At 68.1% G+C, this 24,541-nt stretch overlaps 2 protein-coding genes across 2 annotated transcripts; both read left to right on the top strand.

Annotated features, from left to right (window-relative positions):
- Positions 1 to 2,838: 2,838 nt before the first annotated feature.
- LOC127462650 (inhibin beta E chain-like) lies at positions 2,839 to 5,345 on the top strand. The gene is made up of 2 exons (XM_051771451.1): positions 2,839 to 3,371; positions 3,628 to 5,345. Exons 1-2 carry the CDS (start codon positions 3,068 to 3,070, stop codon positions 4,377 to 4,379), a joined length of 1,056 nt encoding a protein of 351 aa, XP_051627411.1. The 5' UTR covers positions 2,839 to 3,067; the 3' UTR covers positions 4,380 to 5,345.
- Positions 5,346 to 8,398: 3,053 nt separating this feature from the next.
- GLI1 (GLI family zinc finger 1) lies at positions 8,399 to 24,154 on the top strand. The gene is made up of 12 exons (XM_051771480.1): positions 8,399 to 8,759; positions 16,968 to 17,126; positions 17,234 to 17,311; positions 17,473 to 17,668; positions 17,847 to 18,000; positions 18,236 to 18,337; positions 18,448 to 18,588; positions 19,079 to 19,228; positions 19,394 to 19,558; positions 19,903 to 20,151; positions 20,481 to 20,760; positions 21,349 to 24,154. The coding sequence occupies exons 2-12, from the start codon at positions 17,030 to 17,032 to the stop codon at positions 23,550 to 23,552; spliced, it is 3,816 nt and encodes a 1,271-aa protein (XP_051627440.1). The 5' UTR covers positions 8,399 to 8,759; positions 16,968 to 17,029; the 3' UTR covers positions 23,553 to 24,154.
- Positions 24,155 to 24,541: the final 387 nt, after the last annotated feature.

Below are 24,541 nucleotides of genomic sequence, written 5' to 3'. Positions count from 1 at the left end.
CTGCTGTGACACTGAGCTCTGCTGGGGTCCCCTCATCTCCTGGGGGACTCTGCAGGGGGAGGCTCAGGCCCAGTGCCAGGAGACCATCCTGCTGGGGCCAGGATGGCAGTGCCACGGGGACATGGCATCCGTGGCATCAACCCAGCAGCTGGGCTGTGCCAGATGTGGCACGGAGGGGGACAGAGGTGATGTCCCCTCGGTCTGCGTTGCAGGACAGGACAGATGTGCCTTCTGGAAGGACCCCTTGCCAGTGTAAACAGCCCCTGAAGCAAAGGTCTGAGTGCCCCGTGCCAGGTGCCCCCGGGCAGGGCCGGCTCCCGGGAGGGGTGGGAATTTCTGACAGCCCCTTCCCTTGCCTTGAGAGGAGTTAATGTTTAATTCCCAGTCTCCCGGCCCGTTCCCAGCCAGCAGCACCACTGTGGTGACCATTGCTCTTCTCCCAAGGAAGAAGTGATGGTACAAGGGGAAACAGCCTCAAGCTGTGCCAGGGTGGGGCTTAGACTGAATATCAGGGAAAATTTCTTCATGGAAAGGGTGGTCAAGCCCAGGGCAGCGGTGGTGGAGTCACCATCCCTGGGAGTGTTCAAAAACCTGTGGATGTGGCACCTGGGGACATGGGTTTGTGGTGGCCTGGGTTGGGCTCGATGGTCTCAGGGGCTTTTCCAGCCTTAATGGTTCCATGTTTCCATGATTCCATGATTCCATGAGCCACGCTCAGGCGCCGGTGCACGAGCTGCTGGGGGGTCCATGCTGAGCCCGGCCCGTTGTCACCTGCAGGGCAGGTCACCAGGTGCCACACACTCATCCCACCGGCCGCGGGGTCGGAGGCCCCGGAGCCGTGAGTGCAACCGGTGCTGGGCCCGGGGGGGGGGGACCAACTGGGGGGGTATTTTGGTCGGGTCAGTCCCTGGGCTTTGCTTTCTGGGAACCGCTTAATCAACAACACACTGATGCAATGGGTGCAAGAGCAGCTCCGCTCTGACCCCTGCCCTACTTCGGGGGGCCGGCGGCGCGTGCTGGGGGGCACGAGGGGCTGGGCATCATCCCACACACTGCTGAGCCCGAGGGGGAACGGGCATTCTGCACCGCCCAGAGGGGCCCTGGCAGGGTTCAATGGGGTTAATCCCTTTGGGGACACCCCCCCGTTCCAGCCTGGGTGGCTTGGAGAGCCCCTCGCCTGTTTGCCACGCTTTGTGTCTCCTGTTTCCCGCTGTCCCGGCTCTAGGATCTGGCAGGGGTGGAGAGATTCGGCACAGCAGGGGAATGGGTTTGTGGTGGACATGAAGCTGATCCGAAACAGAGCCGGAATCCAAATATTTGGGATTGGGCCTGGACATGTGCTTGCAAGGGAGTGTGCAGATGTGCATCAGAGGATCATGGAATGGTTTTGGGTGGAAGGGACCTTAAAGCTCATCCAGTTCCACCCCTGGCCATGGTCAGGGACACTTTCCACCAGACCAGGTTGCTCAGAGCCCCGTCCAACCCGGTCTTGGACACTTCCAGGGTAGAGGTAGTCTCCCTGTGGGACCATCCGTGCCCGTGAGCGCGTGTGCCCTGGGCACCTGTGCCTGGCTGGAAGTGCCACCTGCTCCATCCTGCCGGCAGCCAGGGCTCCCAGGCCCTCTGGGATCTCTGCTCCCACGCCAGCCTGTGCCCGCTCTTTCCTCTCTGTTGACATTCCTGGGCTATTCTGGGAGCTGCCAGCAGGCCCGGCCAGCTGAGCCCTTTGCCCCTTCGCTCCGCGGTTGCATCACCTCCGGTGGGTGCTTTTTCCCAGACAACCCACTGTGTTTACATGGCACCTCTGGCTTGGCCAGGGGCAGGGGCTCCGTGTGGTCAAGACCTTGGAATCATGGCACGGTGGGCACAGGACATGCCGAGCGCTGGCGGGGCTCCAAGTTCCCACCGTGCTCTCTGGGTTCCCTGCCCAGCCGGGCTCTGCCCATCCCCCGGCAACGTGGCACCTTGCATCACTTTCCCGAGGCTTCTGCCGGCCCCTGCCCCGGCTCGGGCTGCACATCCCACTCCAAAGAGCCCGAGGAACATCTTGGTGCTGGTGTGGCACTGGCTGCCACCTCCTGAGCCCTCGGGACACACAAATCCCCTTTCTACTGTGTGAGGTGGAGAGGACATTGTGTTCCCCTTCTCTGGCCCTTCCCGGCTCTGTCCTGGGCTGAGGCTGGACCAGGTGATCCAAGGGGTGGACTCAGACCCCCAAACCCATCACCTGGTGACAGTCACAAAAGCCCAGAGATGTGACAGTCCCTGGGAGCTGCAGGGTCATCCCAGGAGCCCCCTGATCCCTACTGGGTCCTCTGTCAGCACCCAACAGGACTGCCCTGCTATGATGGCTCTGGGATGCCCGGGGGGCAGTGCCCAGGCTGGGGGCAGGTCTGTAGGATCCACGGGCAGGCAGGAGAGCAGGGATCCCTCCAACTGTCTGCTCTGGGGCTGAGTCTCCTCCACCAGCCAGGATTTGCCCCGGCCCTTGCTTCCTGCGGGCTTTGGAGCAGGTTTGGGAGCTCAGTGTCCGGCTGCCCGAGCTGGGGGGCTGCCCGGGGCAGATGCCAGGGTGAGCCCCAGGCAAAGCCCGCGGGTGGGTGAGCCCCTCGCCCACACACCTCTGCACTCCCCGCTATTTGCTCCTCCCCCGGGCTCCCGACGGTTCGCGGGGAGCGGGGCAGGATGGGGGGGCTGCCCACCGAGCCCCTTCCCCGGGGCAGCGGGGCGGGCGCGGGGAGGCGGGGGTGGGGTGCTAATCCCGGTAATCCCCGACGGGACGGGACGGGCAGGTGCGGCGGCCAATGGCGGGGGCGCGGGGGGGGCGGCGGGACCGCCCCCGGCCGCAGGTGCCCAAAGCGGGCCGCGCCGCACCGCTCCCGGTGCCGGTGCCGTTCCCGACCCGTGGGAGCCGCTCCCGGTGCCGCTCCCGTCCCGTCGGTGCCGCTCCCGGTGCCGCTCCCGCTCCCGTTCCCGCCCGCTCGGCGCCGGTCCCTCGGTGCCGGCACCGCTCCCGTCCCGTCGGTGCCGCTCCCGGTGCCGCTGCCGTGCCGCCCGGTGGGCGCGGATGGCGGGGCTCGGCGCGGGCCCGTGGCTGCTGCTGGCGGCCGTGCTGTGCGCGGCGGCCGAGCCGCCCTGCCCGTCGTGCCCGGCGGGCGCGGAGCGGCGGCTGCTGGAGGAGGTGGCCAAGAAGCAGCTGCTGGAGAAGCTGCGGCTCCGCGATCGCCCGCGGCTCGCCCACGCCGTGCCCCGCGCCGCCGTGGCCCGCGCCCTGCGGCGGCTGCAGGCGGGAGGCGCCCGCCGGGGCCCCTCCGGGGAGGAGGAGGAGGAGGAGGAGCGGGGCTACGAGATCATCAGCTTCGCGGAGACAGGTGGGGCTGCGCGACCCCCGTGGGAGCCCACGCGGTCCCCGGCGGGGCGCGGGTGAGCCCCGGGGCGGGGGGTCCCTGTCCTGCGCCTCCGGGACCCCCCCGCTCCAGGGGTAGCGTTCCCACGGGAGGGAGGGGCACGGGGAGGGAGGGAAGTTTGTAGGTGTTTCCCGAGAAGTTGAAGGATGTCGGCCGCGACTCGCGGGATGGCGGGGCAGCATCCCGCAGCTCTCACCTCCTCATCCCTCTCTCCCCTCAGATCTCACATCTCCCTCCGGTTTGGGGCTGCAGTTCCAGTTCAGCCAGGCGCAGGACCAGGACATTCGCATCCTGCAGGCTCAGCTCTGGCTCTACCTGCGAGTGCCCCGGCCCGGGCTCACCCTGAGCATCTTCCTGGCCGCCGGGGCCGGGGCCGTGGCGGGGGGCAACCGCACGCTGCTGGGGGAGAGGCGGCTGAGCGCGGCGGGGAGCGGCTGGCGCTCCTTCCCCCTCCCGCCGGCCCTGCAGAGCTTCTTCGGGGGGCAGAGCCGGACGCTGCGGCTGGAGCTGGAGAGCCGCGGGGACGGGGGGGACACCGCGGCACCGCTCAACGCCAGCTGGTCCCACCAGCCCTTCCTGGTGGCCAAGGCGAAGGTGCGGGAGCCCGAGCACCGCGTGGCCAAGCGCAGCCTGCGCTGCAGCCCCAACTCCAGCCTGTGCTGCCGCAGGGACTATTACGTGGACTTCCGCGACATCGGCTGGAACGACTGGATCATCAAGCCCGAGGGCTACCAGATAAACTACTGCGTGGGCCAGTGCCCCCTGCACGTGGCAGGCAGCCCCGGGATGGCCTCCTCCTTCCACACGGCCGTCTTCAACCTCGTCAAAGCCAACAACGTGCAGGCGTCGGGGCATTCCTGCTGCGTCCCCACGCGGCGCCGCCCGCTCTCCGTCCTCTACTTCGATCGCAACAGCAACATCGTCAAGACTGACATTCCCGACATGATCGTCGATGCCTGTGGCTGTAGTTAGGGCTGGGGGAGCCGCGCTGGGACCCCCCTTCTCCAGGACTGTCTCTCCGGTGGAGGGGGAGGGAGCTGGAGAGCTCCCGGGAGCTGGAGCCAGCCCGTGGGGCAGTGGACCCCTTTGGGAAGGTTGGGAGGGAGGGAGAGGGTCTCGTGAGAGGGAGCTGGGGTTGCCTCCAGAGAGTGCCTGGGGCAGGGGTCTTTGGGGACATGTGGGATGGAGCCAAGGCCATGAGCCTGCCTGAGCCTGGCCTGGGGGTGGTGGTGACTCCGGGCATCTCCCTGGAGCTGGTCCCAAGCTGATCTCACATTCCTGGTGGTCCTGTCCCCCTCTGGTGTGGGGTGAGGGGCCCCTGCTTGGTTCACACTCAGTGCCCAGTGCTGGTCTGGATCTCGGCCTCCTCGGGAGCAGAGTGGGATGTGGGAACAGGTCTCCTTCCCCCACGTGGGCAGCTGGAGGACAAGGCAGCCCCACTTGTTTCCCGACTGGAAAAACCTTCCTGCATCCCATTCAGGCCTTTTTCTGGGACAGGTGGAACGGAGCACAAATAACAGGCCTGGGAGAGGAGGGTGAATGGTGTGACTTCATCAAACCCCCAAACTAGCAATGACTGGACAATCTTCTGCTCCCTGGAGTGCACGGAGCTGTGAGGGCCAAGCTTCCAGGTCCTTCCTGTGTGTTCCCCCTTTCCCTGGGTTTTCCTCCCCTGCTCCCACCCACCAGCCAGGTCTCCTCCAGCCTGGTGCCACCCTACAGGGAGTTCTGGCTCAGACTCTGCCTTTTAAGATCACACTAAAGGTACAGATTTGGTTTGTGCCTCCAGTTTTGCAGCTATCCCGACTTTTTCAGTAGAGGTTCCTGCAGCCATCAGGACTCCTGGTGCTCCAACCTCTCTGCTGAAGCTCCTGCTCTGCCCTCACCTTCCTGATGCACCCACATGGCCTATGCTTTAATTTATTATATAATATTTTGGTGTGGCTTCCCAAATAAATGGGTGGAAATGCAATATCCAGGCTCTGGCTGCTTTTTCCTGGGACCACCTGCATGGATGGGGTGGGGTGAGAGGATCCTGCTTGGCCAGAAGGTCCCGGGTGCCTCAGGCTCTGGGGCTGGAGCAGCACAGGGGCTACACGGTGATGCTGTGCTGGGAGATGAGGGGAATTGGGGGGTTTTGGGGGCTCCTTGGGTGCAGAGGGGAGGGTTGGGATCTTCCCTGTGGATGGGGGGGCTGGGAACCAGGTGTCACCTCACTGGGGGCTGGAGAGGGGTGGCCTGTAATGGGAGCAACCAGGCTGTGTCCCAGCAGGGCAGGTACTGGGGGGCATTGCCCCACCTGGAGATTCTGTTCTCCACCTGGAGCAATCCCAGACAAAGCTCTGGAGGCTCTGGCTCCAGGGAGGTGACCTCAGATGCTGAGCCACAGCCCACCCCCAAATCCTACTGCAAATCCCCAGTGCCCCTCGTGTGCTCCCCTGAACAGCACCCAGTGACCCCAGTCCCGGCCCCACTGCAGCCAGAGGGGCTGGTGGGTGACGGGGAGTCTCGTTTGGAATTGGGGTGGGATGCTCCCGGGGTGGGAGGTGTCGCTCATCCCGCTGAGATGCCACACGCGCTGCCCCGGGGTCCCCGTTGCGCAAGCGCCCGCTCAAAGCTCACTTTGGGGCTGTTTTATCTGGGGACAAAACCCCCCTCGCTTTCCCAGCTTGGCCCTGCCAGCGGCCAAAGGGCAGCTTTCATCAGCCAGCGCCGCGGGCATCCCCCCGGGGCACCGCGGCCATGGCCGCGCTCCCAAAATATCCCGGCGTGGGGAAAAGCCAACGGCACCTGCAGGACGCCTCGGCCCCCCCCGGGCGCTCCCGCAGCCCCGGTCCGTGTCCCCGGAGCACGTGCTGCCCTGCACACGCCGGGAGATGGATCTCCGGGAGGCGCCCGGGGCTGTGCGCGGTGTCCGGAGTCTCCCCGTTCCCTCCCCGGAGCAGCATTCCCGCCTGGAATCAGCGTCCCACCGGGACGCCACACCCGCGTTTTCCTTTGCCGGCAAGGGAAGCTCTCCTCCGTTTTCCCCGTGGCACCGGGCGCGTTCCCGTGGGCGGGGGGGGTGTCCACGCGCGTGGGCGTGAGGTGCTGACTCACTGACACACTGACACGCTGCCCCCGCGCCCGGGGTGCCGAGCTGGCTGCGGTGGCACCGCTAAATCCCTAAGCCGGGGGATCAGCCGGCCCTGCCCTGAGCCGCTTTGACTTTCCCAAACAGGAGACCGGGATTACCCGCGGGGAGGGGGACGCGGCGGGCTCGGGGAGCTGCGGGTTAAGGGCCGCTCCGGGTGGGGCTGCCCTGCTGTGGGTCGCACTCAGGGGCTCGGAGCTGGTGGCCAAAGGGCCCTGGGGCCGTCTGGCCGCGCAGATGGTCCCGTGGGGAGAGGAGGGTGGGCTTGGGGTGAGTGCTCGGACCCCGGGCAGCTTATCCGGGGTCACACTCAGCTCAGGGGCAAAGCTGCTGAGCCGCTTAACGCTCGTTACAAAACGGGGATGGAGGCAGCCCCTCACCCGGGCCCACCCCCTCACCCGGGCCCACCCCCTCACCTGAGCCCGTCCCCTCACCTGAGCCCGTCCCCTCACCTGAGCCCACCACCTCGCCCCCACCTCAGAGCCTCTGAGGTGGAACCCAAACCGTGGCAGAGTCTTGGGGCATCCAGAACCCCGCTGGCTGTCCCCCCCTCCTGCCAGAGGAAAGGGGGGACCCTGCCGGCATTGCCACCTGCCCTGTGTGCCGGGGGCTTCCCGGGGAGCAGAGACCCCTCCTCACCCTCTCCGTGCTGGGGGAGCGGCGGGGAAAGGAGTTGATTTCAGGCTGGGACAGTGGGGAGGGAAACTGAGGCAGGGAGGGGTTCTGAAATCCCGTCCTACAGCGGTTCCCACGGTGTCCCTCTGCCCCGGGGGTCCCGCGGCCGTGACGGGGGCCACGCCGTGAAGGACGGGTCAGTGCCGGGGCCGGCAGAGTCCCCGGCGGGGTAATCCCGGTAAGCGGCTCCGGGCTCAGCGGGGAGCGCGGCCCCGTCACCTTCGCGGCTCGCCCCGGTCACCGGCGGCACCGGCGCGGGGAGCACCACGGGCCCCGCCCGCGGCCACCAGGGGGCGCTGCCCGGCCGTGCCCCCCCCCGGTCCGGCCCCGAACCCCCCCCGGGACCCCCCCGGTGCGAGGGACGGGACCCCCGAGCGTGCGTGGGCTCTGCCGCCCGCCTGGGCTCGGGGTGTTCCCTCCACGCGTGTGCGGGCTGCAGGGGATGATCCGTGCGCGGGCCGTGCCCCCCCCGCGTGTGCGTGGGCTGGTGGCCGTGCCCCCCCCCGCGTGTGCGTGGGCTGGGGGGGTGCCCCCCGTGGGTGTTTGGGCTGTGCCCGCCGCGTGCGGGTTGCAGACCCTGCGTGTGCGTGGCCGTGCTTCCTGACTGCGTGTGGTGCTCCCCGCGGGTGCGTGGGCTGGGGGGTGCCCCCCGTGTGTGTGTCTGTGTGTGGGTGCTCTACCCCCCACACGTGCACGTGCTGTGCCCCCCGCGCGTGTTTGGGCCGTGCCTCCTCCGCGTGCGTGGGCTTTGGGGGGGTCCCCTCCCCGCCTGCGTGGGCTGCGCTCCCCTCGTGTTTGTGGGTGTGTGTCCGTGCCCCCCGCGTGTGCGCGTGAACGGGCCGCGTCCCCCGCCGCGGGCTGGCGTGGGGCGTGACCCCGCGTGTGCGCGGGCCGCGTCCCGCGCGGATGCGGGGTTGGCGTCCGTCCCCCTCCGCGTGTCCACGGGCTGTGCCCCCCGCGCGTGTTTGTGCCGCGCCCGCAAGCGAGCGCCGAGCGCCGGCGGGCGCGCGTGTCCGTGTTTACACGCGCGATCCCTCACGCGCGTGAGCGCGCGGGACCCCCCCGGCGAGCGCGCGGGACCCGCGGTCGCGCGCGGGGACGCGCGTGGGGCGCCCGCCGGCCCCCTCGGCGGGCGTGCGGGAGCGGTGCGCGCGTGGGGGGGGGTGTGGGGGGTGCGCGCGGGCGCGGGGCCGTGCGTGTCCCGGATCCATCCCGGGTTTTCGGGGCCGCCGCTCCCGGCCGGGGTCTCCGTCCCGGGCGCGATCGGCGCCGCCGCCGCAGTCGGAGCGGGACCCGCCGGGACCCGCCGCCCCCGCCGCCCTCCGGGAACTTTCTCCGGGCGCCCGGGGCGGGCCGGGGGAGCGCGGGGGGAGCCGTCCCGTCCCGTCCCGTCCCGTCCCGCCCCAGCCCGGCAGCCGCCGTCCCCCCCCTGGATGTGCCGCTTCCCTCGCAGACCGAACCGCCGCCGCCGCCGCCGGGGGAACGGGGGACGCGGAGCCGCCGGAGCCGCCGCCCCGCCTGGGTCCGCTCGGAGCCCCCCGGAGGTAGGAGCCGTCGGGAGGGTCCGGGCCGCGGGAGCTCCGCGCCCGGGATGGCGCCGATCCCTCCGCGGGCCGTCCCGTGAGCTCCGGGGGGGGGGAACCGGGACCTCCACCGGGGCTCCCAGCGGGGAGGGGGGACCGGCCACGCGGGGCGGGCGGAGGGGATCGGCCCCACGCGTGCCCCGTCACGTCCCCTCGTGCTCCCGCCCACGGCCGCACGCTCCCGCCGCGCTTTGAGCTCCCGGTGGGTGGCTGGGTGGGTCGGTGTGTGTGGGTGGGCTGGGACGGCCGCGCCGGGCCGGCGGAGGGGAGGCTGGCTCGGGACTGGGGGCTACTGGGGGCTACTGGGGGCTGCCGGCTCGGGCCGGACCGGGGCTGTTGGACCGGGAGCAGCGACCGGGTGGAAGTTGCTGCCCCGGCCCCGGTGACGCAGCAGCCGCAGGACCGTCCCGGGGGGCTGTGCCAGCTGTGCCACCCACCCTGCCAGCCCCAGGCCACCCTGAGCCTCGTATCCCACCAGCCGGGGTGTCCGCAGGGCTCCGGCCCCCGCCTCGTGGGCCCCCGCCCCCGGGAGCTTTGGCAGGGCACGGGGGCGGCCCCGCGGCCGGAGGGACCCCACCGGCAGCGCCCGCTGTTCCCGGGGCCCTGGCACAGCTCCGAGGGGTTGGCGCGGGGACAATGGGTGTCCCCGGTCCCCTGATGTCCTGCCAGGCCGTGAGGTGGCACTGAACGCTGCGGTGACGGCCTGGGGGCTGCCCCCTCTCCGGGGAGGATGGGGCTGGAGAGGACGGAGCTGGGGGATGGCTGTGGAATGTGGGGGACACCCAGCACTGCGGTGACAGTCTGGGGGCTGCACCTCTCCCGGGAGGATGGTGAGGGCGGAGGGGACGGGGCTGAGGGGTGGCTGTGGCATTCCAGTGCTGTGTTTGGGGACTGAGAAACCACTGGGTGCTCCAGCCACGGCTGGGGTCCTGCACCCAGCCCTGGAAGCAGCCTGGGGGCCCGGCAGATGCTGCTGGATACTCTGATTCCATGGGTTTCCCCCCTCTCTGCTCCGTAGGCTGCGTGTGGCAAACCTGAGCCGATGGATGCGGGTGGGCACTGGGTTTGGGGGGAAGGGAAGAGGAAGCAGCTGGATGAAGTTTCTCCTTCAGAAATTCAGCCCTAGGAAAACTTTCTCAGTTTTCCTGCTGCATCCAGCCGAGGCTGACGCTGCCTCTGGGCGACAAGGAATGGTTGCCTGGGGGGGATCCTCACGTCCCCCCTCCATATTCCAGGGTCTTTTCCCTCACAAAGCCGAGCACAAAGTCGGGAGCAGGTTGGGAGCCGAGCGTCCCCGGGCCCCCAGGGCTGGTCTGGTGGGAGGTGGTGGAACAAAGTCGGTGCTGGAGCTGGCTGAGCTGCGAGGATCTCCCTGGAGCAGGGAAGTTTCCATCCCGGGAGTGAGTCAGCGCGGACACCTTGTGACGCCGTCCGGGTGGGACAGGCTGTGGGGAGGCGGCTGCGGAGCTCGGGCTCCCAGCGGGATCCGTGGGCTCGCTGTCCAGGACCTGGGAATTTGCACCATGTTAGGTTTGGGTTGGACATCAGGGACAATTCCTTCCCTGAAAGGGTGATCGGGCGCTGGAAGAGGCAGTGGTGGAGTCGCCGTCCCTGGAATTGTTCAGGAAACATGTGGATGTGGCACTTGGGGACTTGGGGCAGGGGTGGCCCTGTCAGTGCTGGCCTAGTGGTTGGACTCAGTGATCTTGGAGGGCTCTTCCCGACCTTAATGATTCCGTGATTCCCTGATTCTGAGGGTGGATAGGCTGGAAAACACGAGGGCCCTTCGTTCAGTGCCGCTGCCGTGAGTGACCCCCCCAGTGCCAGCCCCTTATCCCTGGGGAACGCTGCTCTTCCCACCACTCCAACCTGCTGCACGTGTGTGCACACCCTGCACATCCCCACACCCGCACAGTGCCCCCTGGACACGTGTGGACACGTGTGTTCCCACGTGTACCTGTGTGTTCACGTGTGCACGGCTCAGTCCCACGCTCGTGGTGGGATTTTTGGGGTTCCCCGCCCAGGGCCGGCAGTTGGATGGCTGGTCAGGAGGCTGAGGGTTCCCGAGGGGAGCACAGCGAGTGTGTGCCCACCTCAGTCCCTCTGGCACATCCCAGCCCCTGGGAAGCTGCAGGATAACGAGGGGAACAGCTGATAAAATAAAATGAAAGAGCTGCCTCGGAGTGGGAATGGGCGGCAAAGCAGAGTCGGGTTTCAGCTCCGCCGCGCCGGGGGTGAGGGCTGGGGGGGTGTTTCCAGATGTGGAAACCCCACTGTCCAACTCCCAGCCCGGATTTAGGGAAAGAGAGCCCTGTCTGGTGCCCCCAGGGGGGCAGAGGACGTCCTCAAGGGGGTGGGGTTGCTCTGTGGGGACAGAGTAGGTCTCCAGCCAAGGAACAGGCCACCATCACTCGGGGCAGATACTTCAGGAGAGACAAATGTGTCCCAGCAGGAGAAGGATGGCTGGGGATTTCGGGAACAGCTCAAGGACACTCATTCCACCACCTCTCAGCAGACAGAGGGGTCTCCTGCCCCAGGAAGCTCCCTAAATCCCCAAGGGTGCTGCCTTGCTCCGTGCTCAGCACATCAAGCCACAGGCATTTCCACAGATTAACAGGATTCCTGTCATATATCCCATCCTTTAATGGATGCCGGAGTCCCTGCCGGGTCCTGCACATCCTCCTCTTCCCATCTTTGGAGGAATCCTGCAGGACAGAGCTGCTGGAGTGGGAACAGGCCCAGTGTGAGTCCCCTGACTGCAGCAGGAGGATGGATTCCGCTGCCTGCCCCGTCCCAGCTCCAATCCCTCGGGATGGCAGGATGGGCAGGATGTCCCCAGCCCCTGCGTCCCTCGGTGCTGGCATGGGCTGATGCTCCATGCCATGGGAAGGAGCAGGGCCTGCCAGGGGGGCTCCCACAGCCAGGGGGGGCTCCCACAGCCGTGACTCAGAGCTTTTATGGGTCCCACATGTTCCGTGTTGCTGCTTCCCTCCAGCGCCGGGGAGGAAGAGGGAGGCATAAAAATTCCTTGTAGCAGCTGCTGCCGTGCGTGTGCCCCCCTCGCCCTCGCCCCAAAACCTTTCCCCCACCCAGCCTGGTGAGGGTGGGGGTCGGGGAGTGGCTGTAGGGGAGGGATTTGGGGGGCAGCGTGTGCTGGGGGCCAAAGCAAACAACGTGCACCGACGGTCGCCCGCCGGCCCAGGGACCACCTATGGAGCCCCCCCCGCCCCTGCCCGGCCTGCCACGGCCTCCTGAGCGGTTCTGCTGTGCTGGAGGGCCGGGGGTCCCTCCTTCCCGGGGGGAACAGGAGCCTGCAGCCCCCCCCGTGGGTTATCCCTGCCCTCCCCTTGCCGAGGCACACGTGTGGCAGCCCGTGTTACAGCCTGTGGTAACGTGTCCAGGGACGTGCCAGGGCACGGCCCCGGGTGGGTGTGGGTGCACGTGGGAGCCAGGGGGGGATGGTTTTGCCCCCCGAGCTGCGGCGTTGGGGTGCTGGGGGACACCTGGAGGGGTGAGTGGCCCGGGGAGGGACCTCCGGTCCTCCCTGGGAGTGGTGCGAAGGGCAGGGAAGGATTTCGGGATTGGGTGGGGAATGAGGACTTGTGACGGGGCCGGGGGAGGGCGGATGGAGCGGGGGGATGTCCCGAGCCTGTCCTGGCAGGGACGTCTCTGCCCCTTTCCCTCCACCTTCCCCGAAGCTGCTTCTTCCCCGTCTCAGCTTTTCCAGGCCAGGGACCACCTTGGAACGAGCTGGGCAGCCCCCACCAGCACGGGATCATGACCCTGAGTCGTCCCCTTTCAGACCCCCTGAACCTGAAGCGATGTGCTTTGTGGGGCCGTGGGCCTGGCCAGATTAGCTGCCCCATGCAGAGGGGCTGGGCTGGCCCTAAAGCCCGGCCTAAGGGGGGGGTCAGGGGTGGCAGGCGGGGGGTCTGCACGTTTCCTCTGCTGCAGGCAGAGCCCAGAAACGTGTGGGGTCAGGGGAAGCAGCTCTGAGCACAGCCTGGGGGCCTGGGGCAGGGAAAAGGGGCTTCTTCCAGGGGGGCATCTCCCTGCTGTGCAGCACCGGGGGGACATCCCAGCTGGGAGGAGTGGGGTGACCCTGCCAGGCCCCCCTGTCCTGGCAGGGAGCTGGGCCGTGTCCCCCTGGTCCTGGACTGTCGCTGGAAGGTCCCTGCCAGCCACGAGACTGCAGCCCAGGGTCGGGGTCGGGCTCAGGGGTTGGGGTTAGGTGATCTTGGGGCTGCCAGGGGTGGCTGTGCCCATGGTGGGCTGGGGGGGTTACCTACTCCGGGGGAGACTCTGCCTCTCCTGAGGGGCTGAAAAGGGTACAAAGGGGTCTTCAGGGGTGTGTCCCCACCCTGGCCCCTGCCCACACCACCACACCCTGCTCTCTGTCCGCCTCTTCTCCCTGCTCTGGCCCTCCCTCGCTCCTCCCTCAGGGAGGATTTGGGGTGACTGGGCCCTCCCTTGGCTGTTGGAGCTCCCCACACACACACACGTGCACATCCCACATGTGTGCACATCCCACATGTGTGCACATCCCACATGTATGCACACCCCACATGTATGCACACCCCACATGTATGCACATCCCACATGTGTGCACATCCCACATGTGTGCACATCCCACATGTATCAGACGTGCCCGAGCACACGGACAGACATCCGTGTGTCCAAACACCCCAGGGCTGTCGGTGCCCACGTCTGTCTCCCTCCTGCCCACGGTCTCTCTCCCACCATCCCACCATTTCGGGAGGTCTCCGCTCCCACCACCCCCCGGTGTCACCAGGCTGGCACTGCCCCCCAGAACAACTGCCCCGTGACCCCAGATGCTGGTGCACACACACAGACACACAGAGAACACGTGTGCTCACACAGCCATGCAGAGAACACGTGTGCACACACAGCCATGCAGAGAACACGTGTGCTCACACAGACATGCAGAGAACACGTGTGCTCACACAGGCACGCAGAGAACACGTGTGCTCACACAGACATGCAGAGAACACGTGTGCACACACAGACACACGGAGAACACGTGTGCACACACAGACACACAGAACACGTGTGTTCACACAGGCCCCGACAGCGGCACGGCTGCCCCACGCAGGCAGCCCCCCCGGGCCCCCCCGGCCCCCCACGCCGGGGGCTGTGCCGGCGGGTGATGGATTGTGCCACACACAGCTCCGGGCCCGCGGGGGCTAATCCAGCCCTGCCATCACATTCCTCCCCAGTGGGGCTCCGGGGAGGGTTAACCCTGCCGGGGCTGGGGGCTCGGGGACCCCCCGTCACCCCCGGGGGCTGGGCTGGGGGGGGGGGACCCTGCTGGACCCACCCCTGCACCCACCCCCGCGGGTGGGGGGGACAGGAGCGTTCCCGGCGCGTGTGGGACTCGGGGTGGGGTCTGCAGCGTCACGGGGAGCCGGGGTGGGTGGTCTGCCCCATGCCGGGGGGCAGTGGGGTGCCAGGGTGGGGGGCTGCCCCGTCACGGGGTGGGAGGTCGCAGCCGCCCACTCCTCCTCCCCTGGTGTCCCAAGGCCATCCGTGCCCGCTCCTGCCTCTCCCTCCTTCCCCCCGTCCCTGCTCCATCACCCGGCACTGGGGAGGTCTCTCTGCTCCCGCCGCCCCTCACTTTTGGGGCCTCTCTGCTCCCACCACCCCTCGCTTTTGGGGCCTCTCTGCTCCCACCACCCCTCACTTTTGGGGCCTCTCTGCTCCCGGTGTCACCGTCCCGACGTTGTCCCGCGCCACGAGCTCCCCCCATCCCCTTTCCCTCCCTGCCTTCTCCTCCTTCCCTCTCCTTCCCTCTCCCCCCCACCCCGTTCCCCAGTGTCCTCAGGAAACTGGAGCCAGATGACAGATTTTAGATGCGTTTGCAGGAAATAAAAGGCGAGGAGCTGGGGGGGGAGGGGGGCGGCCAGCCCTGACCCCCCTCCCGCGCCGCGTTTGGGGCGTCTGGAGCCAGCCCTGCTCCGAGAGCTCCCGCCGCTGGCTGCGCTCCTGGTTTTCTTGGCAGAGAGGAGCAGGAATGTGTTTCAGTTTGAGTTTCTTGGCAGGAGGAGAGCGAGGGAAGATTCCCCTCATCCCGCCTGCGCCTGGCTCTCAAATTTATGCCCAAAGGCTGCGACTTGGGTGGGCCGTGGCGGTGTGCGGCCGGCGGGGGAGGCGAGCGCGGCGGTGGGCGAGACGCCGGATGGTTCCCATTGCTTCCCGTTGCTTCCCATTGGCTCCCGGCCTTCCCGGCCCCCTCCAGCCCCCTCGGCTCGGGGCGGACCGCCGGGTTCGGGGAGCCCCCGCGGACCCCAGGAGTCGGGGGGAGCGTCCCGGGGCCGGCAGCGGTGGGGTTTGGGTGGGTTTGGTGCTGTGCAGCCCCCCGGTGTCCTGGGCCAGCGCTCGGTGGGGGGATGCGGGGGACTGGGGGGGTCGTGGCACTGCGTGGTGCCCACCTGACGCCCTCCTGGCACCCGCCTTGCCAGGCTGGCTCTGCTCACCAGAGCTCTCCCTGCCTGCACCCGGCGGTGCCTCGGCACGGGGAGACCCTCACCCATCACTGCACCTCGGTGGGTGTGGGGGACCAGAGCCCCCCAAACCTGCCCCTGGGGGGCACAGGAGGTGCTGGAGGGGGCACAGGGGGAACACAGCCCCGGGCAGGGAGGTGGTGTCGGAACTGGGGGTGCTGGGGTGCTGCACGTCCGTGTGTTCCCCACGTGAGGTGACACGCTGTGCACATGTGTGTGCTCCGTGTGCTCCGTGTGCCAGGCCCTGGAAGTGTCCAAAGCCAGCTTGGAGCACCCTGGGCTGGTGGAAGGTGTCCCTGTAAGCCCCACCCTGGGCTGGTGGAAGGTGTCCCTGTAAGCCCCCCCCAGGTCTGTGGAGCTGGGGGGTGGGTGCAGCCCCCTCTCCCTCTGTGCCCGCCGTAGGCCTGGCAGGGTGAGGGGTCAGGCAGGAGCTCCCCTGGGGCTAATCCCAAACTTTCCTGTGAGGCCCAGGGTCCAGTGGGCAAGTGAGACCCCCCCTCCTCTGCCCCCTGGTTCCTCCTCATCTCCCTTTCCCCCTTTCCCTCCCCAGTTCCACCACCGGCCCGGGCAGCCCCCTCCCCTCTGCCTGCCCCGCTGCCCCCCCCCCCCCCCATTCTTCCTGCCTGACACTCTCACAAAGCCCCGAGACGAGCTTTCAAAGGGGCAACTCATGCGGAAGAATCGCCGCCCCCCTCGCCCCCCCCTGCTCCAAACGCGACCCAGCACTTTTCCCAGCGGGGTGAGGGGCTCCCACTCCCCCAGACCCCTTGTTTGGGGCGATTCCCTCCGTCTCGGAGGGGGAGGCTGAGGGGGCAGGAGCCCTTGTCCCCAGTGCCACCCACATCTGCCTCGTCCTGCGGTGGCTTCTCCTGCTCCTCTGTCCTTCGTGTCAGCCCTCGGGGGGCTCGGGGGTCTCGGGGCCGGGGTGGGGCGGTGGAGGGGTGGGGGGCAGGACATGGCCGTGAGAAGGAGTGGATGAGGGACAGGCTGGTGGCTGTGGGTGGGGATGGGGCTGAGGGGCAGGACGGTGACCTGGGCGTGGATCGGGGGCAGGACGGTGGCCCTGGGTGGGACCGGGCTCAGGGCAGGACCTCCGGGATCCACGGTGGGCCGGGCTGAGCCCCTGGGCAGGGGCACGGTGTGTGGGTGGGACCAGGGCAGGGTGGGGACCCGCGGGCAGGGTGGGGACCCGCGGGCAAGGCAGGGCTGGGTGGGACCTGTGGAGGATCCGCGGGGAGAGAGGAGCGGGGAGCCAGCTCCGGTCCTCGGCCCGGGAATGGTTCCAGCTGTGCCTCGCTTTCCCTTTTCGTAGAATCCCGGGATGGTTTGGGTTGGAAGAAACCGTGAAGCCCATCCAGTCCCACCCCCTGCCCTGGGCAGGGACACCTTCCACCGGCCCGGGCTGCTCCGAGTGTCCAACCCGGGCACCCCCAGGGATCCGGGGGCAGCCACAGCTCCCCGGGCACCCCGTGCCAGGGAGGAATTTCTTCCCAACCCCCCCAAATCTCCCCTATTTTAGTTTAAACCACCCCGGGGGGGGGGGCGGGGGGGTCTCCGCTCCCGGGGGGGGGGTCCCGCGTCCTGTGGCGCCCCCTGGCGGCCAAACCCACACTCCGCCTTCCCCCCCACCCCCCGTCCCTCCCCGCAGCCCCCCGGGCCCCGCCGCCGCCCCGATGCGCCCCTGAGACCCCCCCCGGGCCCCACCGAGAGATGTTCGACCCCGCCGGACCCCCGGCCGCCGGCTACAGCGAGCACTGCTGCCTGCGCCCCCCCCCCGGGCCAGCCCCCGCCGCCCCGGGACCACCAGGTGGGTCATGCGTGGGGGCCCAGGCTCTGGCTTCACCCCCCCCCAGGGTCAGGGGTGCTCCGGGGGTCCCTCTGTCCCATCCAGCTCATCTGTCCTCCCTCCTCCAGGCCTCGATTTCCCCGTGTGCCACCAGCCCGGGCACCGCGGGTATGGGCTGGCACCAGGGGCCGAACACCCCGGTGATGGTGAGTGCCCGGTTCTGGGGGGGCCGTGGGGGTTCCGCGGGGGGGCTCGGCGTCTCTTTTATCCTAAATCCAGAGCGAACTGGCCCGCTCAGGTGTGTGTCCCTGGGGGGGGGGTGCTCAGCCCCCCGCTGAGGGCGGTGCCCCCCGCTCTGCCCTCCCAGGCTCCCGGTTCTCCACGCCCCGCGGCGCGGGGAAGCTGGGCAAGAAGCGGGCGCTGTCCATCTCCCCCCTGTCCGACTCCAGCATCGACCTGCAGACCGTGATCCGAACCTCTCCCAACTCCCTCGTCGCCTTCATCAACTCCCGCTGCGCCTCCGCCGGCGGCTCCTACGGGCACCTCTCCATCAGCACCATCAGGTGGGCACCTGCCCCCAGCCCCCCGCGGGTGGGAGTCTGGCCCGGAGCCCCTTCCCACCTCGGGGAGTGCCTGGAGAGCCGAGGGCCGGGTGGGCTGGGGGGCAAGGGGTGTTTGCTCACAGAGACCTCAATCCTGTCCCCTGCCGGTGTCACCCGCTCGTCCCTTTGCTCTCCACAGCCCGTCCCTGGGGTACCAGAGCCCCCCCGGGCAGCAGAAGGGCCAAGGTCACCTGTACACGCCCCCCCCTCCCTGCAGCTCCCACGAGCCCCTGCCCACCCGCCCGGGGCTCCTGCACCACCCCCCCGCTCGGGGGGCCCTCAAACACTGCCAGGTGAGGAGGGGGATCCCTGTGGGCTGGGGATCCGTGGGAGGTGGGATCCGGGTCAGCCCTGGGCATCCATGTTGTTGGTGCATCCATGGGGGGAGGTGGGAGCCGGGTCAGCCCTGGGCACCCCTGTCGTTGGTGCATCCATGGGGGGGTGTATCCCTGTGAGGATGCATCCCCCAAACCACATTCCGGAGGGAATCTCGATGCTGACTCCTCCCTGCTCTCCTGGCCCCAGCAGCAGCTGAAGCTGGAGTGGAGCCTGAGCAGCCCCCTGACTGCCAAATTCCCGGAGGAGCGATCCGAGGGCGACATCTCCAGCCCGGCGTCCACGGGCACCCAGGTACGTCCCGGGCTGGGGGACCCCCCCCCACACGTCCCCAGGGCCCCACAGTCCCGGCACCGCCCCCGTGGGTGCTCACCTGGGGAACTCACCTGGCCGTGCTCCCCCAGGACCCCCTGCTGGGGATGCTGGATGTCCGGGAGGAGCTGGAGAAGGAGGACGGGAAGGCCGAGTGCGAGGCCGTCTACGAGACCAACTGTTACTGGGACGGCTGTGCCAAGGAGTTCGACACGCAGGAGCAGCTGGTGCACGTGAGTGCACGTGGTGCACCCCAAAATCTGCCCTCAGGCTGCCCTGTGTGACGCCCCCCTGGATCAGCCCACAATTCCTGCTCCCAGTTCCCACCACCTACCCTGGGCACTCACCGTGATGCTGAGAGTCGCTCCCCGGGCAGGGAGGGATGTGCATCCTCCTCCTCAGCCGCTTCCAGACTCCCTCCTTTGCTCCAGCTCTCCTTTCCCAAAATCTCCTGTATCCCCCTGACCACCCTTAAGCTCTGTGACCCCTCTGTGACCCCTCTGTGACCCCTCTGTCTGCTCCTGGCCCTTCCAAAGTAGCCCCCAAACATCCCCTGTGTCCTCTGTCTCCTCCAAACACCACCTGACCTGTCTTCCCCGAACTCGGGTGTCTCCACCCGCTATCCCAGTCCCTCTACATCCCTTCCTCCCACGATGTTCCCGTATCTCCCTGTCCCTTGTCCCCCTCCCCAGTGCCACCAGTGACGCCCCTCTCCCTCCTCAGCACATCAACAACGAGCACATCCACGGGGAGAAGAAGGAGTTCGTGTGCCACTGGGCAGCCTGTTCCCGGGAGCAGAGGCCCTTCAAGGCTCAGTACATGCTGGTGGTGCACATGCGGCGTCACACGGGCGAGAAACCCCACAAGTGCACGGTGAGATGCCCAAAATCCCTCAGAAGTGCTCGGTGAGAGGGGGGTGAGAGGGTGGGATAGGAGCGGGTCCGTGTGTGGCAGGTGGGATGCGTGTCCGGGACGGACGTGCCGTGGGTGGGGTGGGGTGGGGTGGGGGGTGACGTGTCCCACCCCGCTCTCCCGCAGTTCGAGGGCTGTAACAAGGCCTATTCCCGCCTGGAGAACCTCAAGACTCACCTGCGCTCGCACACGGGGGAGAAGCCCTACGTGTGTGAGCACGAGGGCTGCAACAAGGCCTTCTCCAACGCCTCCGACCGCGCCAAGCACCAGAACCGCACCCACTCCAACGAGGTACGGCCCCGCCTCGGGCTCCTCTGCGTCGCTCCCATCCTCCAGCAGCTCCCCACACCCCTCCTTTTCAACCCTGTGCGCCCCAGCTCCCTCTTTGCCTGCTCTGAATGCCCCCTTGGTCACCGGCGTTCCCGCTGGGATCCCTTCATCCCGCTCCTGGGGAGCCTCCCTGAGCATTCCCCCCGGCACCCGAGGGGACTCACCCCAGGGGACTCACCCGAGGGGACTCACCCGAGGGGACTTACCCTCTTTGATGCAGAGGGAAGGGGAGGGGGTTTTGCTTTAGGGGAGGGGGCTCTGGCGGGAGCTGACCCCGCTCCGTGCCCGCCGGTGCCCCCGGGCAGAAGCCGTACGTGTGCAAGATCCCCGGCTGCACCAAGCGCTACACGGACCCCAGCTCCCTGAGGAAACACGTGAAGACCGTGCACGGCCCCGACGCCCATGTCACCAAGAAGCACCGGGGGGACGTGGGGCCGGGCCGGGCGCTGCCCACCCCCAGCGCCCCCCCGGACATGAAGCAGGAGAAGGACACGAACGGCCCCGGCGAGGCCCGGAAGGACGACGGGAAACTCCTGGTGCCCGACCTGGCCTTGGTGAGGAGCTGGGGGCGGGGGTCACCCCCAGGTGATAGTGTAAGAGGAAACAGCCTCAAGTCGTGCCAGGGGAGATTTAAGTCGGACATCAGGGAAAGTTTCTTTGTGGAAGGGGCTGCCCAAGGGAGCGGTGGAGGGCCCGTCCCTGAAAGCGTTCGGGAATCGTGTGGATGTGGCACCTGGGGACGTGATCAGTGGTGGACGTGGCAGTGTTGGGTTAATGGTTTGACTCGGTGGTCTCAGAGGCTTTTCCAACCTCAGTGATTCCCTGATTCCAAGCATAGTGGACACCTGACCCCCTCTTCCTCTCCCTGCCCTGCTCCCCCCAGAAGCCGCAGCCCAGCCCGGGCGGGCAGTCGTCCTGCAGCAGTGACCACTCGCCCCTGGGCAGCACCACCAACAACGACAGCGGCGTGGAGATGGCAGGGAACGCCGGTGGCAGCTACGAGGACCTGTCCACGCTGGAGGACGTGGTGCCCGGGGAGCCCATGGGCACCTCGGGGCTCATGGCCCTGCACAAGCTGGAGAACCTTCGCATCGACAAACTGAAGCAGCTGAGGAAACCCGCGGCTTCCAAGGGCCTGAACCTGCCACCCATCCCTGGAGCCGGTGAGCCCGGGGTGCCCTCCCACTGGGGCGAGGGGGCCATCCCATGGGAACTCTGTGGAGAGCTCTGGGGGGCAGCCAGAGGGTTCCAAACGTTCCTGTTATTAGTGGCGAACCCCAAAGTCTGGGCTGTGCTCTGGGGAGACCTTGGAGCCCCTTCCGGTGCCTAAAGGGGCTCCAGGAGAGCTGGAAAAGGATTTTGGACAAGAGCCTGGAGTACCAGGACAAGGGGGAGTGGCTTCCCACTGCCAGAGGGGAGGGTGAGATGAGATACTGGGGACAGGTTCCTCCCTGTGAGGGTGGGGAGGCCCTGGCATGGCTTGCCCAGAGAAGCTGTGGCTGCTCCATCCCTGGGAGGGGATGGAACAACCCAGTCTAGTGGAAGGTGTCCCTGCCCAGGGCAGGGGGTGGAACCGGATGGTCTTTAAGATCCCTCCCAACCCCAACCATCCCAGGATTCAACGATCTCTCCAACCTAAATGAGCCCCTGCCCCTCTTTGCTGCCTCCTCTGGAACCTTCTCCCTGTCCTCGCGGGGTCTGGCCAGTGAAGAGCCACATCCCGCGTGGTAACTCCTCCTTCTCTCCCCCAGGCCTGCCCGGGGAGGTGCCCGGGCTCCCGGTGCCCCCCCCGGCCTCTCACCGGCGCGTCGCGGAGCTGTCGGCGGCGGAGCTGGGGCTGGTGGCCCTGGGCGAGCGCCGGAGCAGCGGCACCAGCAGCGTCAGCTCCGCCTACACCGTGAGCCGCCGCTCATCCCTGGTGTCCCCGTACCCGCCGTGCCCGGCCGAGGGGGCGGCGATGCCCGGCGGGCCGTGCCCGGCCGACGGCTACGACCCGACGGCCTCTCCCGACGGGTCGCGGCGCTCCAGCGGCGCCGGCCCGTGCGGGGCCCTGCCGGGGGTGGGCAACCTCACCCCGGCCCAGCGCTACCGCCTCAAGGCCAAGTACGCCGCGGCCACGGGCGGGCCCCCCCCGACCCCCCTGCCCGGCCTGGAGCGGGCGGCCGCGGGCGGCCCCGTGCCCGCGGGATACCCCGGGCCCCGCTGCGTGCCCAACGGGCTGCCGCGACGGCACAGCTCCAACGAGCACCCCGGCTACCCGGGCGCCGTGCCCCCTCGCCTGGTGCCCCGGCACGGCGTCCGGCGGGCGAGCGACCCCGCCCGGACGGTGGCCAAGCCTCCGGCCGCGCCCAGGGTGCAGCGGTTTAAGAGCGTGGGGAACGTGAGCGCGCCGGGCGCGGGCAGGACAGCGCTGCAGCCCCTGGGCGGCTCCGAGGCCAACCTGCAGCGCCACAGCTTCTCCCCCCGGCCCACCAGCATCACCGAGAACGTCTTCCTGGAGAGCGTGGGGGGCCCCGGCCCCGAGCCCGGCCTGCTGGAGATGGAGCAGTACCTGGGCTATCCCGAGGAAAGCTTCCCGTGCCCCGGCGTGGAGCTCCAGGGTGGCATCTACGGCGCTCAGCGGACCATGGGGGGCACGCCCGGGGACATGGAGGAGGGGCTGCTGCAGCCCGAGTTCTCCCTGCCGCAGTGCCAGATGAACCAGCACTTCCCCAGTTTGCCAGCTGGGAACGGGGCCATGCCAGTGCCTTGGGAAGGACCCGCCCCGGGCACGCTGGACATGAGCTCCGGGCAAAGCGTCGGCGCCGCCACCGCCACCGTGTCCGGGCCACACTGTCCCCATCAGAGCACCGAGTACCCCCACGCCGGTTCCTGTGGGCAGCACCCCAAACTGGCGAGCTCGTGCCAGGACGGCGGATTCCCCGGGGGGCACCGACCTTACCGGCTGCAGATCAAATCCGAGCAGCGATACCCGGCGCCCGCCCCAGCACTTGCTCCCTGCCCCGGCGCCAAGCTGGCCGGGCCCCCGCTGCCCCCCCCGGCCTTTGGCCACGCCATGGACGTTGCGCCGGGCGGGTACCCCCCCGCGGGACCGACGCCGGGCGGGTACATGGGCATCGCCAGCCCGGGCGCCCGCAGAGCCCAGACCCCCACCCTGCAGACCAAAGAAGTGATGGTCCGGAGCTACGTGGAGGCCCAGCAGGCGCTGATGTGGGGGGAGCAGCCCCCCTCCAAGGGAGGGGCGCCTGGCACGGGGCTGGGCGGCGAGCCCGGGCAGTGCCAGGCCGTGCCGGCACCGCCGTACGGCAGCCCCAGGTACTGCGGGTACCAACCCAAACCCGATCACCTGCAGGGCCTGGCGGAGCCCCAGCACCTCCTGAGCCCCCCGTGCTTCAACCCCGAGATGGTCCCACACCCTCCAGGTGGCCCGAAGCCACCGGGTCACCCGGCCAGCCTGAGTTACAGCCTGGCACAGCCGGGGCCCGGCTACGACGGGCTGGACACCAACTCCCGGCACCTGCTGCGCTTGCCCCCCGCCCGCCCCGTGCCCGAGGGGCCTGGGAACCCCCCGGGGTACTACCCGGGCCAGAGCACCCACGGGCAGGTGGGCAAAGGCGGGCACAAGCTGCTGGGCCACGTGGCAGCGAGCTGCGGGGGCCCCGGGCACTACGGCGGGGGCAGCTCGGAGGGACTCAAGGGCACCTCCTGTTACTACCTGGGCTCGGGGGAGCAGGTGGCCAACAGCCTCGACTCCCTGGACCTGGAGAACACGCACCTTGACTTTGCTGCCATCGTGGAGGACGAGGAGCCCCCCCCGGCGCTGCCCGGCCCCCCCAGCCCGGCCGGGGGGCTCCTGCTGCCCTCGCCCGGGGGTGCCAACATGGCAGTGGGGGACATGAGCTCCATGCTGAGCACGCTGGCAGGGGAGAGCCACTTCCTCAACTCCCTGTCCTGAAACCAGGGGCACCTGCCCTCAGGTGGCACCTCCGTGACCTGGGGGGGGCCCAACCCGTTGGGGCAGAGCCGGGAATCCTCCTCACACACAGGTTTGTGCCCTGGGGGGGACGGGGAACACCCCTGGACCCCCCCCTTCTCCAGGCTCTGAGTGCCACCCTCACCCAGGGGGGACATTGCTGGGACCCAGACACGGCCCCAACCCCCCAGGTCACCTCTGGGGTGGGGAACTGGTTTTACTGGGCCCTTCTTGCAGTGCCTGGGATCGTGTCCCACCTGCCCCCCCCCAGCCTTAATGCCAAAGCCAAAGAGCCCCCCACCCCCTGGGCAGGCCCCATCCCGGTGTTCCCACTGCCCCCCACCTCAAATCCCAGTCTGGCCAGACTGCAAACCCCCCCCCTCCTGCTCAGGGGGGGGGCAGATCCCCGGGGATGGGGCGGGGGGTGCCTGTACATAGTGTTCATAACGTCTGTCTGTCCGGGGGGGCCCCCCAACCTCCCGTCTGTGAGAGCACCAGCAGTGCCCCCCCAATTAAACCCTTTCTCAGGGGACTGTGACCGTGTCCTTTGTCACCCCTGTGAGGGGCTCCGGGCTTCTCCTGGCCCGGGGGGGTTGGATGGGACCCCCAGACCCCCCTGGGACCCACTGGCAGCAGCTCCCCCCCCCTCTGGCTCAGGGATCCGGAGCATCCAGGGGGTGGTTTGGGGCTCTTCCTGGAGCCCAGGGCGAGCAAAACGGGTTAAAAAGTGATTTGTGCCTCAAATAGTGCAAATGGCCCAAAATAACGCAATTGATTACGCGAAAGTTGGTTAAAACAATTAAATTACGCAAAATTAGCTGGAGACGGAATAATTAACGATGCAAAATCTGCTTAAAATAATGCAATTAAGGATGCAAAAAATGGCCTGAAATAATGCAATTTTGTATTTGCTTAAAGTGACAGTAATGTGAAAAATATTTAAAATAATGCCATTTTCTGAAAATAACGGA

Source organism: Manacus candei, unplaced genomic scaffold, assembly GCF_025592945.1.
Source record: "Manacus candei isolate 608988 ecotype Guabito, Panama unplaced genomic scaffold, ASM2559294v1 h1tg000134l, whole genome shotgun sequence".
Classification (NCBI taxonomy): Eukaryota; Metazoa; Chordata; class Aves; order Passeriformes; family Pipridae; genus Manacus; species Manacus candei.
This window is presented reverse-complemented; position numbering and strand designations above follow the sequence as displayed.